Source organism: Microcaecilia unicolor, chromosome 1, assembly GCF_901765095.1.
Source record: "Microcaecilia unicolor chromosome 1, aMicUni1.1, whole genome shotgun sequence".
In the NCBI taxonomy this organism is placed as follows: domain Eukaryota; kingdom Metazoa; phylum Chordata; class Amphibia; order Gymnophiona; family Siphonopidae; genus Microcaecilia; species Microcaecilia unicolor.
In genome coordinates, this window is record NC_044031.1 from 731,599,116 (window position 1) to 731,617,887 (window position 18,772).

An 18,772-nucleotide genomic window follows, 5' to 3' on the forward strand; every position below is an offset into this window, starting at 1 on the left:
TCACACCCCAGGACCCCCACAGAATACTTAATTCTTCCCAGTTCTCTCCTCTCTTCATTCAATGCACACAAATTCTTATCTAAGGGAGCAGGCTCTTTCCTGGAAGTGGGGAGGTCCTTTCAAGGCTTTGGGTTAGAGGTCCCTTCTAATAATGACCTAAACACAGATATAAGATACTCCAAGTCTCTTTACTGAAGATCAGTGCCGTAGCGAGGGCTAATGGCACCCGGGGCGGGTCGCCGCTGCGCACCCCTCCCCCCGGTGCAGCACGGCGCGACCCTCCCCTGCGGCGCACCCTCCCCAGACCGTATTCTTACCTGCGGGAGGGCCGATCCGCCCCGAGTGCACGTCACTCGGAGCTGCGTCGGCCCCGCTGGTTCCCTGCTCTCTCTGCCCTGGAAGTGCAGAGGGAGCAGGGAACCAGCGGGGCCAGCACCCCCCCGAGCGCGTGCACCCCCCCTTCCTACGCCACTGCTGAAGATAAATGCAAACCAATTAGTGCTTTGAGATAGTCTTTCTGTCCTGAGGTTGTACAGCATTGACTAAACACTAATGAGCAAAGGAGAGACAGAAGATTTGCAATGCAAGGATAGTAGAACAAACAGCAGACCAACAATTGTAGAAGATAATAGCGAGGACTTTAACTCAACCAAATAAATACTTATGCCTGAAATGGCCACATTTCACCAAAAGGCTGCATCAGAGGCAAAACTAGGGTGTAAAAACCAAAAGCGCATGCTTACCTCTAGAAAAGTCAGGATGAATTAGCCTTGCAGCAAGTCCTGAGAAGCTGGAGAAACTCTGGAGGATTTGCTGCAAGGGCGAATTCACCCTGACTGTTAGTTCTAGAGGGAAGCGTGCTTGTGAGGGAATGAGTGGTATAGCGGAAGGTGCTTCTAGGAACACTCCTTCACTGGTGTTCAAGTTAAACCACCTTAGGGCAGGTGGCGCTATTATGCTGAATCAGAGAGTACATAAATACATAAGTATTGCCATACTGGGACAGACCAAAGGTCCATCAAGCCCAGCATCCTGTTTCCAACAGTGGCCAATCCAGGTCACAAATACCTGGCAAGATCCCAAAAAAATACAAAACATTTTATACTGCTTATCCCAGAAATAAGCAGTGGAGTTTCCCCAAGTCCATTTTAATAATGGTCTATGGACTTTTCCTTTAGGAAGCTGTCCAAACTTTTTTAAACCCCGCTAAGCTAACTGCCTTTACCACGTTCTCTGGCAACAAATTCCAGAGTTAAATTACACGGGGCAGAATAGTTCAGAAAGGCCCCAAAGGAGGAGATCTCCAGAGGGGAGAGGTCAAAAGTAGAGAATGACACAGGGACAAATTTTGTCCCCATCCCCGCAGGTTCTGTCTCTGTTCCCGTCCTGTCCCCGCGAGCCCTATCTCTGTCCCCACCCCATCCCCTTGGGCTCTGCCCTCATCTGCTGAAGCCTTGAACACTTATGATTTTATATTTAAATCTTTTTATTAAAGTATAAAAAGGAATATGCTGTGCCACTATCAAACATATAAACGGCAAGTGACCGACTCACCTGCAAATGCGCAGTACAGACTTCCCTCTCTGTCCTGCCCTCGCGTCAAGACATCATGACGTCAGAGGGTGGAACAGAAAGGGAAACGGAGTCGGACTGTTGCACGCCACCTGGAAATGAACATCGCGCCAACCAACCTCCACCTTCCCCCCCATTCCCACTGCCGCTCCCGCCCCCCCTCCGTATCGGGCCCCCTGCACTGACCTGACAGCGCCTCTCACCTCCGTGTGGAAGCGCTGCAGGCAGCAGCAGAGCAATCTGCTGCTGCCTGTAGCGCTTTCACACAGAGGTGAGAGGCGCTGTCAGGTCAGTGCAGGGGGCACGGAGGGGGGAGGGAGCGGCGGCGAGGAGGGTAGCTGGACATGGGGGAGAGGGCATGGTTGCTGGACATGGGGTGAGAGCAGGGCAGAGAGGAGGGTTGCTGGACGAGGGGGGGAGGCCAAGGGAAAGAGGAGGTTTGCTGGATATGGGGGGGGGGGAGGATCAGTGGACGGGTTGAGGCCAGGGGAGAGAGGAGGGCTGCAATACTCGCCCGTTTTTATTTTAAATCACAAATAGAAAACAATAATAAAAATAAGCAACTTGTCTTCATAGATGATGTGCTGGTAGCAAGAATGTACAGGATCCCCCATGCAAATTTTGCTAGTTGTGGCCAGCATGTTTGCTTGCTTCTCCAAAAATTCAAAATACCGTTGTTTGCATTACTCAAACATAAATAACAGTCCAGTTCATCAACAGGCTTCAAAGTAGAAAATGACACAGGGCCAAAGTTTGTCCCTGTCCTCATGGGCTCTGTCCCCATCCGCGCCCCATCCACGTGGGATCTGTCCCTGTCCCATCCCCACAGGTTCTGTCCCTGCGGGCTCTGTACCCATCCCCGCAGTTTCCACGGGTCCCCATCTCCGTGTCATTCTCTAGTCCAAAGTGAAGTAGTCTCCAGGAGAGAAGCTCCAAGAGGAATTCTCCCAAAATGGTGGCTGGACTGAGGTACCTGTGGGGGAACCCCAGAGAAGAAAGGAGTGGCCCTAGCTCAAACGTTTACACCCTGTTGATGCCCAGGGATTGAATCAGAAGGAACAGAAGACTGCAAAGGTAAAGGAGTGCCTTTATTTTCTATAATGATCCAGGTCCTGAGTGTCCCGGTTGGAGCCAGGCATGGACTTGTTTGAGTAACTGGAATTGTACTGAAAAAGTTAGAAATGCTAAGAGAGAAGGAAGTAAATGTTGTTGGGGTCCCCCTAAACCAACCTCTCCTCCTCCCCCATTCTCTATTTCTGTGGATAACACTCTCATCCTTCCTGTCTCATCAGCTCGTAACCTTGGGATCATCTTCAACTCCTCTCTCTCCTTCTCTGCACATATTCAACAGACTGCTAAAACCTATCGTTTCTTTCTCTATAATATCACCAAAATTCATCTCCCTTTCTGAGCACACTACCAGAACCCTTATCCACACTCTTTATCACCTCTCGCTTAGACTATTGCAACTTGCTTCTCACAGGTCTCTCACTTAGCCATCTCTCTCCTCTTCAATCTGTTCCAAATTCTGCTACATAACTTATATTCTGCTAGTGTCGCTGTGCTCATATTAGCCCTCTCCTCAAGTCACTTCATTGGCTCCATATCCGTTTCCGCTTACAAGTTCAAACTCCTCTTATTGACCTACAAGTGCATTCAATCTGAGGCTCCTCAGTACCTCTCCACTCTTATCTCTCCCTACACTTCTCCCTGGAACTCCGTTCACTGGGTAAATCTCTTTTATCTGCACCCTTCTCCTCCACCAGTAACTCCAGACTCTGTTCCTTTTATCTTGCTGCACCATATGCCCAGAAGAGACTTTCTGAGTCAGTACGTCAAGCTCCATCTCTGGCCATCATCAAATCTAGGCTAAAAGCCCACCTTTTGATGCTGTTTTTAACTCCTAACCCGTACTCACTTGTTCAGTACCCATGTTTTATCATTCCCACCTTAGTAATTCCCTTATTTGTCCTGTTTGTCTGTCCTAACTAGATGTAAGCTCTGTCAAGCAGGGACTGTCTCTTTATGTCCAGTGTACAGCACTGCGTATGTCTAGTAGTGCTATAGAAATGATAAGTAGTAGTAGGGTTGAACAGAGTCTACGACAGGAGAACAGACTGTATTGTTTGACTGCTTGTTCACCAATAAAGGTTTTCGTTTGACTCTGCACTGCAAACTGCCTGTGTCTATGAGGTCCTGTGGTACAGTGTTTCCCAAGTCCAGTCCTGGAGTACCCTTGCCAGTCAGGTTTTTTAGGATATTCACAATGAGTATGCATGAACTTGATTTGCATACATTCCTCTTCAACAAGGCCTACAATGAGCACCCACAACCTTTTTAACTCACCTCACCAACCCTCTCAACTATGAAAGCTTACCTTATACAGCTATCCAATTCACTCCCTCCCTTCTTCCCTCTTCCCTTCTTGATCGCTACACATTACTAACTGTATCTGATATCCTGATATGACAATGTCAACAAATCTATGTAAGCCACATTGAGCCTACAAATAGGTGGGGGAATGTGGGATACAAATGCAATAAATAAATAAATAAAATACCTCCATTATATGCAATCTCTCATGCATATAATGAATATTCATTGTGGATATCCTGAAAACCTAACTGGCAAGGGGTACTCCAGGACCGGACTCAAGAAACACTGCTGTAGCCAACCACAACTCACACTATCACAGTGCTCTTTTGATTTTAGCTCTGTCATTTTGCCTCCGACACAGCTTTAAGGCGAAACGTGGCCAGGTCAGGCATAAGTTATTTATTTGGTTGAATTAAAGTCCTTGCTAATATCTTCTACAATTGTTGGTCTGCTGTGTAAACTTTGTAATGTTCCACACTCTCTCCTTATCTGTGTCCAGGGGTGGACTGACAGTGTTCTGAGTCCTTGGGCAATAAGAGCCATGGGCCCTTAACCACTACCTAACAAAAATGATTAAATTAGATTGAAGCTAGGAGAGAGTGGGCCCCCTACTGCCATGGGGGGGGGGGGGGTGTCTGTCCGCCCTTGTCTGTATCTGTGATCCCTTTCAATAATGATCAATCTTTTGGAGTAAAGGGAGCACATCTATTGCCTTCTGAGAAACACCCAGTCTCGCCCTTCCAGGATCCACTTCAACTCAGATTCTTCCCAATAGGGATAATCTTGTACACTGTACATCCTCCTGCTGTTCGGTCCCTGAGTGGGACTTCTCTTCTTTATCCCTTCAGCTTGAGGGCCAAGTTGCTCCACTTATCAGTAAAGCAGCAGACACAGATGAGTAAACCTGCTGTCCTGTCACGTTCACTTCACACTGGACCAGGGGCGTAGCCAGACACACAATTTTGGGTGGGCCTGGGCCCAAGATGGGTGGGCAGAAGAACTCTGCCTTGTCCCACAAGTAATTTGGTCTCTCTCTTGCCTGCATGCCATATGGTCTCTCAAACATACCCCTCAGAAGGAATGGATCCTCAGAAGCTTAGCTGAAATTGGGTGGCGGAGCAGGTGGGGGAAGAGGGGGTAGTGATTGGGAGGAGAGGATAGGGGAGGGCAGACTTGTACAGTCTGTACCAGAGCCGGTGATGGGAGGCGGAACTGGTGGTTGGGAGGCAGGAAATACTGCTGGGCAGACTTATATGGTCTGTGCCCTGAAAAGGACAGGTACAAATTCAAGGTAAGGTATACACATATGAGTTTGTCTTGGGCAGACTGGATGGACCATGCAGGTCTTTTTCTGCCGTCATCTACTATGTTACTATGTATACCTTTAAAATAGCAGAGTTTTGCTGGCAACCAGCAGCAACTAATACACAGTGCTCATGTTGTCCCCACAGCCTTCCCTCTGATACAGTTTCCTGTTTCTCCATAAGCAGGAATACATCAGAGGGAAGGCTGCAGGGCCGGTGCGAACAGTATGTATCAGTCGCTGCTTGTAGCAGGCAAAGATCTGCTATTTAAAAGGTATGCAGGAGGGACAGTTGGGAGTTTTCGGCTGGTGGGACTTGGGAATCCATGCCAGCCACATTAGAGATGTGCTGCTATTGGGTGGGCCTGAACCCAAAGTGGATGGGCCTGGGCCCACCCTTGGCTACGCCACTGCACTGGACACAATTCAAAAGTCAAGGAAGACTTCCTGCTTCTCCACCACAAGCTAGGGGGTCTCTGACTTATATAAGGGTAGGCGGTACCACTGCAGCCATTCCAGAAGGGGGAAGCTATAATCAGGTGGTTTGCACTTTCACTCTATTCTAACTTGGTACAGGTCCTCCTTGCAGGGGCATCCTGGGCTAGTGACATTGGTGCAAGAATCCTTACAGGTCCTCACACCAGCTGTGCTTGAAGCAGGAGATGAAAGAAGAATAGAGTAGGCGAACCCAAGTTCCTGTTTCATACAAGTGTGTGGAGATAGACCATAGTATCAACTGCTTTCAGAATTGAAAGGTCACAGGCTCAGAGATATGCCAAGATAAACACCACACGGTGTCAGGTTTAAAAGGGAAAGCTGCAGGAAATTGGAGACGCAGAAAGGAGGATTCAGGTACATTTCACACAGTTCTACAGAGTATGCATAGATCATACAAAATTATGACCAGTACCAGAGAAATTCAGAGAGAAGCCAAATCTAAATGGGAGAGGCAGGAAGACTGACCAAAGGCAGGCGACAAACGAGAAGAATTCTTGCTAGGAAAGTTGATGTTCTAATGTGGTGCGATGTCTAAAAAATGATTATGAACAAACCTAATGTCGCTCACAGAGATAGTAAATCAGTTTTGGACACATTATTCGCATGACATCACTGTTTTCAATATTTCAAGTTGCTTGGGGTGCATTCTGTTACAGAATCTTTTCCAGGTCAGGATTTGATTCACCCTCTGAATCAATGGGCTGCCCTGTCTTCCTCAGATCTTAATCCCAGCAAGAAGTTGGCTTTCCCTGCAGCACCCACAGCATCACAGTCAACCAGTAAATCAGGCAGTGTGCAGTCAGACTGTGCCAGCTTTGTATCTGCTAACCGAAGCAGTAGAAAATCCTGTGAAGCTGAATGCTACGGCAAATATGTAGTCTGGATCAAAGCACAGAGGAGGCGGGAGCGTAAAAACCCTGAAATGCGCCCTGTGTGCCACGTCCCCAAATGCTCCCACCTCGCCCACCATGTCAAGGCTGAGCAAGGAAGGTCAATGGGCAGGGCACAGTTTTGATGGCCCTCGCTTTCCTTGTGCCCTGTGCCTGCACGCAGTGGCGTTCCTATGGGGGGCGGTAGGTGCGGTCCACCCCGGGTGCACGCCGCTGGGGGGGGGGGGGGGTGCCGCGCGCGCCTGTCCTCCGTTGTTCCATGCTTCTTCTCTGCCCTGGAACAGGTTACTTCCTGTTCCGGGGCAGAGAAGAAGCATGGAACAACGGAGGACAGGCGCGCGCGCGGCATCCCCCCAGCGGCGTGCACCCGGGGGGGGGGTGCTGCACCCGGGGGGCAGGGTGCATCGGCGATCTGCCCCGGGTGTCAGCCCCCCTAGGAACGCCACTGCCTGCACGTAGCTAGCTATGGTCCTGAGAGGATTTTCTGGTCCAGAGTGCCAAACCCAATCCCAAGATGAACCCATGTGGCCTGGAAAACACTGGGATGATGTGGTCAGGGCTCAAGGGCAATCATCCTTGAATTCAAAGCCCAGCTTCAGTAACTTCTGTTATTAAAGTGCACTGTAGCTATACATTCATTCAAGATTTACAGTTCTGCAGATTTGCGGACATGTACGTGTAAACAACAAGTCGCCTTTCACGCTGCGTTCCTGGCTATTCACGGACATGCACATTTTAAAACAAGTTCTTTCTTTCGCTTTTGCTTTGCTGGCATTTATATCAGAACTGAAAGAAGTAGAGTCACTGTGTTACTAGTGGGATATGGGCCTGGGTCTCCTTCTCTGCACCGACCACTAGGCTACTCCAGGGACTGGCCGCAACATCTGAAGGTGTCACACAGGCTGGTATGTACTGTTTCTTTCATATCTTTGAGGGGTGGAGGTGGGTCAGTGACCACTAGGGGAGTAAGGGGGGGGGGTCATTCCTTAATCCCTTCAGTGGTCATCTGGTCATTTAGGGCACCTTTTTGTGACTTAGTCATGATTAAACCAGGTCTAGACCGAAATGTCTAACTTTTAGCCCTGGACTGTTTTGCTTTGTTCCATTAGAGCAGAAAAATGTCCAAGTTCTGGGAACGCCCAAATCCCGTCCCCAACACGCCCTCTTGTGATTTGGAAATGCTGCAGATGAACTGCATAGAAAAAAGTTTTAAAAATGGGTTTTGAAAATAGTGATTTGGATGTTTTGCAAAAAAAAAAAAATGCCCAATTGCCATTTTGTCCCCCTTTTTGAACGTTTTTCTGTTTCGAAAATTAGCCCCATGGAGGTGTATTTTCAAAGCACTTAGACTTACAAAGTTCCTTAGAGGCTTATTTTTAAAGCACTTAGACTTACAAAGTTCCATAGATTACTATATAACTTTGTAAGTCTAAGTGCTTTGAAAATACGCCTTCACGTAACCTATGCAACTTTGTAAGTCTAAGTGCTTTGAAAATGAGCCCTTTAATGTTACTGTAAATAAATCACTTGCATTCAGTATACAGTACTTGGTTCAGTATGTAGTTTTTTTTTTTTTTTTTAATTGCCTGACAAAAATGCAAGCTGGAACCTAACCCTGTATTACTCATAGGAGCAACATTTCACTTTTCGCGTTTTCATGAAACCAGAGTTTGGCAGGAACCTAACTCTGTATTTCCCATAGAAATAATGTACCACCTTTTGAAGTTTCACGGTTTGTGCAATTTGTTTGGAACTATATCTGCACAAATAGCGAGAACGCACTGTACATTTCTTTAATTATGTACTTATGTACTAAGTGGTGGCTGTGTTAATCCACTCGAAGGCGCAAAAATAAAGGTCAATATACAAAAACATAGCTAGGGTAACGCCTTTTCAATGGACAAACTTATATGCCTTTCAACAGATGATTGAGCATGTCAGTCTGTCCAGCGGTCTATTTGCCCACACCACTGTTATAGTTTGCTGCAGGACTGCTGAAAGATTAGAATTATTAAAGCAGGAGGATTAGCTAGAATCAATCAATATCTCTGTACTTATATCTCAGGTCTACTGTGTCCACTCTTGATCTTATTCCTAAGAATCCTGTCTTTTTGGCCTTAGTGTGAATGATTTACTGATATTTCTATGCTGTTTTGGAATTTTAAAAAATTGGTCCCTTTTGTTACACCAGCATCGAATATTTGGGTTTAATGCCGGCTGCTACCAGCTGAATATCGGGGCCACTGTTCTTAAAACTGCAACAAATAGTCATTACAACAAGCTATACGAAAGCCTTTGTATCGCTCTATGGTGCATCCGCACCTTTACTGCGTTCAGTTCTGGTCGCCGTTTCTCAGAAAAGATATAGTGGCATTAGAAAAGGTTCAAAGAAGAGCAACTAAAATGATAAAAGGGAGGGAATTCCTCTTGTATGAGGAAAGGCTAAAGAGGTTAGGGCTCTTCAGCTTGGAAAAGAGACAGCTGAGGGAATATATGATTGAGGTCTACAAAACCCTGAGTGGCGTAGAACGAGTAGAAGTAAATTCATTTTTTTTTTTACTCGTTCCAAAAAGTACAAAAACTAGGGGACACTCGAGGAAGTTACATGGAAATTCTTTTAAAACAGATAGGAGGAAATATTTTTTTCACTCAACGAATCGTTGAACTCTGGAACTCTTTGCCGGAGGATGTGGTAACAACAGTTAGTGTATCTGGGTTTAAAAAAAGGTTTGGACCAATTCCTGGAGGAAAGGTCCATAGCCTGCTATTGAGACAGACATGGGAAGCAACTGCTTGCCCTGGGATTTGTAGCATGGAATGTTGTTACTCTTTCAGATTCTGCATGGAATCTTGTTACTCTTTAGGATTCCAGAACCTTGCTATTATTTGGGGTTCTACATGGAATGTTGCCACAATTTGGATTTCTGCCAGGTATTTGTGCCCTGGCTTGGCCACTGTTTGGAAACCAGGATACTGGGCTAGATGGACCATTGGTCTGACCCAGTATGGCTACTCTTATGTTCTTATGTTAATGCTGTATCAGATATCCATCGGTAAGGGATCCCTGCTAAAGGTAGCTCCACTAAGTCTCTGGTGAGGCCCCATTTGGAGTACTGCGTGCAGTTCTGGAGACCACACCTACGAAAAGATATAAACAGGATGGAGTCAGTCCAGAGGGCGGCTACGAAATTAGTAAACGGTCTTGAATGCAAAAATTATAGGGGCAGGGCTTATGAACCTCAACATGTATACGCTGGAAGAGAGGAGGGAGAGAGGAGACATGATAGAAACGTTTAAATATCTTAAGGGCATTTATGTGCAGGAAGAGAGCCTTTTTCAAATGAAGGAGAGCTCTGGAATGAGGGGGCATACGACACAGTTAAGAGGGAATAGGCTTAGGAGTAACCTAAGGAAGTATTATTTCACAGAAAGGGTGGTGGAGGCATGGAATGGCCTCCCGGTGGAGGTGGTGGAGTAGAGGACTGTTCCAGAATTTAAAAAGGCATGGGATAAGCATGTGGGATCGCTTACGAACAGGTAGAATTGGGGGTTACAGAGGATGGGCAGACTGGATGGGTCATTTGGCCTTTATCTGCCATGTTTCAACATAGATGTGCCCAGCTGAGCGTGCACCCAGGCTTGCAAAATGAAATTAACTTTCTAAGTTCCTCAGTCGTCTGAGGAATAATATATCACAGACTTGAGTGAAAAGGTGGCTGTAGAGCCCAAGCTCCCACCTCTCTTAAGTAATGAGAGGGAGAAGGAAGGACCCTGCTGGCACAGAGACTGAAAAGAACACAGACCAGCACACGCACTGAAGAGTTATTTCGGATTCTGTCTCTCATTCCCTTGGAAAGTTCCTTGGTACTCACCCCCTGGCTCCCCTGGAATGAGATCACTGGCCGAGACAGCTGGCATCCAGAATCCTGTAATGGGAACAAATCAGGTGTGGTAAGGGTTATGGAAACATGAACAATTAGCCTCAGGCACATATGTTATACACCAGTTTTATACACCCGCAGGCTCAATCCCGATGGCCAAAATCCAGGTTCTGTTTTCTGCTCACAAGCAGTGCAGCAGTGGCGTAGCCAAGGGCGGGCCCGGGTGGGCCTGAGCCCACCCACTTTGGGCTCAGGCCCACCCAGTAGCAGCACACCTATAATGTGGCTGGCAGGGATCCCCAAGCCCCACCAGTCAAACTCCCAACAATTGTCTCTCCTGCATTCCTTTTAAATAGCAGATCTTCACCTGCAGCAGCCCCACAGCCTTCCCTCTGATGTATTTCTGCCTATGCAGAAACAGGAAGTTGCATCAGAGGGAAGTATGTGGGGTCAACATGAGCAGTGTGTATTAGCTGCTACTCGCCACCGGTGAAAATCTGCTAATTAAAAGGTATGCAGAGGAGGAGGGATGTTTGAGAGATCATATGGCATGCAGGCAAGAGAGGAAGAGACCAAATCACTTGGGGGACAAGGCAGAGTTCTTCTGCTCACCCATCTTGGGACCAGGCCCACCCAAAAATTGGGTGTCTGGCTATGCCCCTGCAGTGCAGTACCTAATTACATCAGTCATATGCATGCATTCACATTTAGTGGTACTGCAGACATCCCAGGTATGATCCTCTCAAATATTTCTTACAGCAGGGGTGCTCAATGTTCGTCCTCAAGGTCCACAACCGTCAGGTTTTCAGGATTTCCACAATGAATATCCATGAGATCTATGGAGTGGAGGAGTAGCCCGCTGCGGGCTTTGATCCTGGAGACCTGGGTTCAATTCCCACTGAAGTTCCTTGTGACCTTGGACAAATCACTTAACCCGCCATTGCCCCAGGCACAAAAACTTAGATTTTGAGCCCTCTAGGGGCAGAGAAAGTACCTGCATATAATGCATACAGCGCTGCGTATGCCTAGTAGCACTACAGAAATGAATAGTAGTGCATGCAAATAGATCTCATGCATATTCATTGCAGAAATCCTGAAAACCCAATTGGGTTGCAGACCTCGAGGCAGGGGTGTAGCCAGATATCCAATTTTGGGTGGGCCTAGGCCTAAGATGGGTGGGCAGAAGAACTCCACCCTGTCCCACAAGTGATTTGGTCTCTCCCTCTGTCGCCTGCATGCCATATGGTCTCTCAAACATCTCCCCCTCCCAGTCATACCTTTTAAGTAGCAGATTTTCACCGGCAGCGAGCAACAACTAATACATACAGCTCATGTTGGTCCCACAGCCTTCCTTCTGATGCAACTTCCTGCTTCCGCATAGGCGGGAATACATCAGGGGGAAGGCTGTGGGGTTGGTGCGAACAGTACCATATCAGTCGCTGCTTGCTGCAGGTGAAGATCTGCTATTTACAAGGTATGCAGGAGGGGCAGTTGTTAGGAGTTCTTGGCTGGTGGGGCTTGGGGATCATAGGTGTGCTGCTACTGGGTGGGCCTGAGCCCAAAGTGGGTGGGCCTGGGCCCACCCTTGGCTATGCCACTGCCTCGAGGACCGACAATGAGCACCCTTGTCCTACAGTGATCTCAGATCTGTTGCCCTGCTGTGGCAGTGGTGAAAAGTGGAAGAATTCTGTGCAAAAAAAATTAAAAATGCTGCACAAATATTTTGCAAATTCTGTACACAACTAAGTTCTGCATTTTTTTATTTTAATTTTCTTTATTGTATTTATTTGTGGTTCATTTCTACCCCACATTTTCCCACAAATACAGGCACAATGTGGCTTACATGAATTACAAAAGAAGAGAAGTACAGCACATGAATTTTACAGAAGAATAAGGAAAAAACGCTAGCAACAAGTAGGATGAATAAACAGCAGAATTACTAATGGAGTATGTTTTTTTCAAAAAGAAACGTTTTCAGCAACTTCTTGAAAAGATGGTGATCAGTTTGCGATTTTAGGTACAAAAGGTAGAGCATTCCAAGTCTTCAGACTGGAGTAGTGGAAGGTAGAGGCAAAAAGAAGCTTGTATTTGACACCCCTACAAGATGGATACCCCATCATAAAGGCCTGGTTTCTCCCTGCCTCAGGCTTGACACCTCACAGCTCTCTCCCTGCTCAGGCTCAACCCCCCTCCCCCTTTCTGGCAGCCTCATTCCCCAACGTAGCTTGAACCTCTCCCCAGACACAATCTTCCTTCCCCAGCAAGACCCTCATTTCTCTCTTCATCCCACTTTCTGGACCTTCACAGAACATTCTCACCATAGCTGAAACTCCCCCCCCCCCCCACAATGCACACACCCCAATAGACCTCTCTCAACCCCCCCCCCCCCCAACACATACATTGATAGATCTCTCACTCACACACACACACCCCCACCACTCCCTTTCACTCAGCCTCCCCCTCCAGCGCACACCTCCCATAGCTCTCTCTCTGAAATGCTCCCCCCTACTGGAAACAGCCCCCCCCCCATAGCTCTGTCTTTCTGACTGTAACCTGGCACATTCACACCCCCAGCTTTCCTCCTCCCAGTGTTATCAGGTAGTTGTGGAAAAACAAGTGCGTTTTGCCTTTAAAAAAAAAAAAAAAAAGACACCAAAACGAGCGATGTCAGTTCAAAAACAGGCTCAAGAATAAGCCCAATGTTTTTTTTACATGATGTGAAGTTCAATCATACACTAAAACATTCTTTAAAACATTAAACGTTGATATGTATAAACTGGCCAATCATAACCTATCCCAAGTGCACTCCGATTATAAATATACAAACTTTTTAATATAACAGCGCAAAAGCATCCAATTACATTTTTAAATCACACACACGTATTTTGCAGGGTTCCCATGTACCCATAATCCAACCCTTATTACACAAACTCAATGAAGATGGCTCACAGTCATTCGGCACAACCTATTCAGTCGTTAATTATACCAAGCAGGTGTCATAATTGTCCAAAAGTTCAATCAAAAGCGGGACCCTGACTCGCTACCTAATGATGCCCAAACCTGCAAAGACACCAGTGCTCAGTTTTTTTTGTTGTTGACTCAGATATTATTAGTCACTTGTATCATCCAACTCCTATGAGTCAATGGGTCACTTTGGCGGGTACTGGAATGCCACAAAACCAACAATCCGTGCTAAAGAGCAAGGATTTATTCATTGCCGTTCCTCTTTAGCATGGATTTTTGGTTTTGTGGCGTTCCAGTACCCGCCAAAGTGACCCGTGACTCATAGGAGTTGGATGATACAAGTGACGAATAATCTCTGAATCAACGAAAAAACTGAGCACCAGTGTCTTTGCAGGTTTGGACATCATTAGGTAGCGGGTCAGGGTCCCGCTTTTGATTGAACTTTTGGACAATTATGAGACCCGCTCGGTATAATTAACGACTGAATAGGTTGTGCCGAATGACTGTGAGCCATCTTCATTGAGTTTGTGTAATAAGGGTTGGATTATGGGTACATGGGAACCCTGCAAAATACGTGTGTGTGATTTAAAAATGTAATTGGATGTTTTTGCGCTGTTATATTAAAAAGTTTGTATATTTATAATCGGAGTGCACTTGGGATATAGTTATATAGTACTGTACTCTGATTTAAAACAACATTCCCCTGTATTTGTATATTGTCATCAATCATAATCTATGTCAGTCAATCAAAACATCCAAGACATTGTTATCATCAGTATCATCTGCATTGTTACAATACATCTCAATGGAGCCAACTGAGACATTGGCTATAATGAAGGACTTACAAGCATGCCTCCACGTCTGCTCCCTGTCCGCGGTCTGGCATCTTTCCCTCCACTTCACTACCCTGCCCCTGCCTGTTGTCCGACCTTCTCCCTTATTCTCAAACCGCCTCCCTAAATCCAGCCACTAGGTGTCACTGTTTCACAATGGCTGGTACTCCTCCTTCCTCCCCTCTGCAGCATGTCTACCCTCTGCCAACCTGGGCAAGAGAAGACTTACCTGGGAATCAAAACTCAGATCATCCAAAAGGTACTGCCACTCAGCTACTGGATTAGCCAAAGTGCTTTTTAACATTTTTGGGGTCTTATTCAACAAAGAGCTTTTTTTCCCCAGACACACAACATAGAGAAAAGCCCCCTTTTCCATAAGATCCTTAGTCAACAAATATTTAAGGGTTACAGCAAATGAGACTACACATTCATATGTGACTACACATTCAAAAAGAAGGCAATAGCTTCAACTATCATGTTCTTTCAATGAAACTTACCAGTCCAACGGTGACATAAAAATAGACTGCTCACAATCCATTAAAAAAAAATAACCAGTGACAGACATAAGAAAAAATGATGATGTGAATACTGATTGCCATAATAAAACATACTGGAACAATCACTAGCTGGACGTTATAAGTTTTCATTGAAAGAAAAGGGTGAAAAGGTTAAAAGCAAGCCAAAACCAACATAGAGTATCCACAATTATCTTATTTATTTGATACATTTGTATCCCACATTTTCCCACCTCTTTGTAGGCTCAATGTGGCTTACATAGTGCCGGAGAGCTGTTTGCAGACTCCGGAATAAACAAATACACGGTGATGATGTGGTAGGATAAGGTTCATGTGGTAAGACCACATAAAGGAATCGTACGACGGGAGGATTATATGATGACCATTAAGAACTTGAGTGTTATTGTGTCGCAGAGATCAGGCATTTACGTTGGATCGGTAGGGTATGCCTTTTTAAACAGGTGGGTCTTAAGTGTCTTTCTAAAGTGTAAGTGGTCGTATGTGCTTTTCAAGTCTTTTGGTAATGCGTTCCACAGTTGTGTGCTGATGCAGGAAAAACTGGATGCGTAAGTTGATTTGTATTTGAGTCCTTTGCAGCTTGGGTAGTGCAGATTTAGGTACGTTCGTGTTGATTCGGATGTATTTCTGTTGGTACATAAGTATTGCCATACTGGGAAAGACCAAAGGTCCATCAAGCCCAGCATCCTGTTTCCAACAGTGGCCAATCCAGGTCACAAATACCTGGCAAGATCCCATAAAAATGTACAAAACATTTTATGCTGCTTATCCCAGAAATAGTGGATTTTCCCCAAGTCCATTTAATAATGGTCTATGGCCATTTTCTTTAGGAAGCTGTCCAAACCATTTTAAAACTCCGCTAAGCTAACTGCCTTTACCACATTCTCTGGCAATGAATTCCAGAGTTTAATTATGTTGGAATGTAATTGTATTTTTACATGCATTGCCTGTCACCTATTATTTCTCTGTGATTACTCTGTGACCTCTGATGTGAATTACTTAGAGAGGTCACACAGCTATGCAACTTCCTGTTGGGGGTTAGATGCAGCACATGCAGCACATGGAGCACATGGAGCTCATGATCTCTCCTAACCTGAGAGGATCTATGGTGGTGTGAGCATCCATTACCATCTAAGCACATGGAAGGAGCTGATAATACAAATGTATAGTAATATGTATATAAAAGCCTGTCTGATTATAATCTAACTACAAACTGTGAGTAAACAGATGTTTTGTTACTTCAACTTTAAAGTGACTCAGCAGTGAATTATTCAGGGGTGAATGAGAGAGAGATGAAGAAAGAAATTAACATTTCTAAAGCTGAAGCTGTGTGTACTAAAATCTGCTAATTATTTACTACAAATAATCCAACAAAAGGGTTATGGGCCCAGGCCCAGGAATTGAAAAAGAAGAGAAATATTACCAGGCAGAAAAAAAAGGCCACATTTTTCTCTTAAGTTTTAAAGGAAAGATTCAGTCTGTCTCTCTCTCCCCCCACACAGCAGACAGAAGGCTAAGAAAATGGCTGAGGGAAGAAATTCACCATTGTTCTATTCTCTCAAGGTGCCTAAATTAACTGAGTTTAATTATCAGCAGTGGGAACTAAGATTCATATGTCTCCTTCGAGCAAAAGGATTAAATATATGCTTAGACCAAGACAGAACAGCTGAAAATATGGCTGAATGGGACAATGCAAACTATTATGTGAAGTGCATGCTTTTGGAAGCTCTCTCAGAGAAACAAGCCATATTAGTGGAGGGAAAAGATACACCAAAGGACATTTTATATAAACTGAGAACTATGTATGCAACTACATATGCAAAGCAGCAACCAATTTGGTTGGCAGAGTTGAATGAAACCAAATTAAGGGATAAAAGTAAATGTAATGATCACATTATGCATCTTATGTCTTCATTTCAAAAGTTAGAACTTTCTGGAATTCCCATGTGTGATGCATTGAAAAGAGCATTTCTTTTTACCTCACTATCAAAGAAGTTTGATGTTTTTAGGTCTGTAAATGAGGCCATTGAAGGGCAATCTTTTGAACAGGCAACATCAAAACTAAGGCAGGAATGCATAATAAATGATTCTGAGGAGATGTGTTCTCAAAGCAAGTCAGAGAGAAATGAAACAAATTTCTTGGCAAAGAACAGAGGAAGGCGGAGCTATGGGAAAACTCCACCCAAGGGCAAGCTGATTTGCTACTCATGTGGAAAGGAGGGACATGTATCTAAATGGTGTAAGGAAACACAAAACACTCCCTCTAGCTCACCTAAGCCAATGGAACTAAAGAATTTTCAAACCAGGAAATGTATGAAGGACAAAGATAAACACAAGGGCTTTCTAATGGCAGAAAAATCTTTGACTATGGTAAATAATAATTCAAATGAAAGTACTTGGATTTTGGATTCGGGGAGCACATGCCATTTAACCAATTGTAAAGATTTCTTTCAGGAAATGTGTCCAGAGGAAGGTATTCTTAAAACTGCAAACGCAGGGACTGCTAAGATCCAAGCAAAAGGTATTGGATTCTTAAAATGCAAAGTGTCTAATGAAGTTAAAGAAATTCCTGTAAGTGATGTCTTGTATATTCCCCAAGCAGTTTGCAATATGCTTAGTGTATCTACATTAGATAAGAAGGGATTTGTGATTCATTTTGAAAACAGTAAGTGCACAATCTCTAAAAATGATGAAGTGTATGCTGAAGCTTTTATGCATAATGATGTTTATAAACTGAGCATTTCAGGTGAAGCCTCACATATGGCGCAAGTAAGGAAGAATGATGGTAAATGTAGTCTGGAAATCTGGCATCGCCGCCTGGGACATCGTGATTCTAAGGTGATCCAGGATCTTTACAGTAAGCAACTAGCCACCGGCATTCAGATAAGTGCAGATGCTGGCAAAATTGAGAAATGCATAGACTGTGTTACTCAAAAAGGTGTGAGACCCTCATTTCCTGCATACACAGGAAATAGGAGTAATAAAGTACTGGACTTAATACACAGTGACTTATGTGGACCGTTTAATATCCCATCATTGGGAAATAACAGATTTGTGCTGATATTCTTGGATGATTTCTCTAGATATTGTGTGGCCTATTTGCTGAAAGAAAAAAGTCAAGTCACAGACATGCTGAAGAAATACGTAGCCATGGTGAGCAATAAATTTGAAAGAAAACCAAAGGTTCTTCAGACCGACAATGGTGGTGAGTTCACTTCACAAAGCATGCGCACATTTCTAGAACAAGAAGGCATTCAGCATATCACAACAGTAGCTTATACACCAGAGCAAAATTCTGTTGCAGAGAGAAAATTTAGGTCACTTGTGGAAATGACCAGATGTATGCTGTCAGATAGCAATCTCCCTAAAAGACTATGGGGGGAAGCCATTCTCACAGCAGTGTACCTACAAAACAGAATGCCAACTAAAGGCGCTGAGCGCACACCACATGAGACATGGCATGGTAGGAAGCCAAACCTGTCACACATAAGAACATTTGGAAGTACAGCATATGCTCATGAACCAAAGCAAAGAAGGCATAAGCTGGATTCCACAACAGAAAGGGGCATTTTAGTTGGCTATGCTCCAGGACACAAAGGATATAGAATTTTGAATCTGAAAACTGGCATTGTTGGCATAAGACATGTTACATATTTTGATGAAAACAAAAGGGTTGATAAAGGCTGGATTATCCCAGATGAGCCTTATCATCCAGAATATGAAACTAGAACCATAATAGACATGCCAGTGTATATAAATGCCATACCAAGGCAGATGTCTGAAAGCAACTCACCTGTATCTAACGAGGAACAGGCAGAGGAAGCAGACACAGAAAGGATCATTGAAGAAGACAGTACAGTTGGAGAAGGGGAATCAATTGGAGAAGAACTCTCAGATTTAGAGGATGCGGAAAGGTCAGACC

General features: G+C 44.9%; 1 protein-coding gene across 2 annotated transcripts in view; it reads right to left on the reverse strand.

Moving 5' to 3' along the window:
* ELL3 (elongation factor for RNA polymerase II 3) overlaps window positions 1–18,772 on the reverse strand; it is a 137,515-nt gene that overhangs the window by 97,581 nt on the left and 21,162 nt on the right. For both annotated transcript variants that reach the window (XM_030189643.1, XM_030189642.1), the window contains exon 2: window positions 10,512–10,565. In XM_030189643.1, coding sequence (XP_030045503.1) covers window positions 10,512–10,565 — 54 coding nt within the window. The remainder of the gene's footprint in view (window positions 1–10,511; window positions 10,566–18,772) is intronic.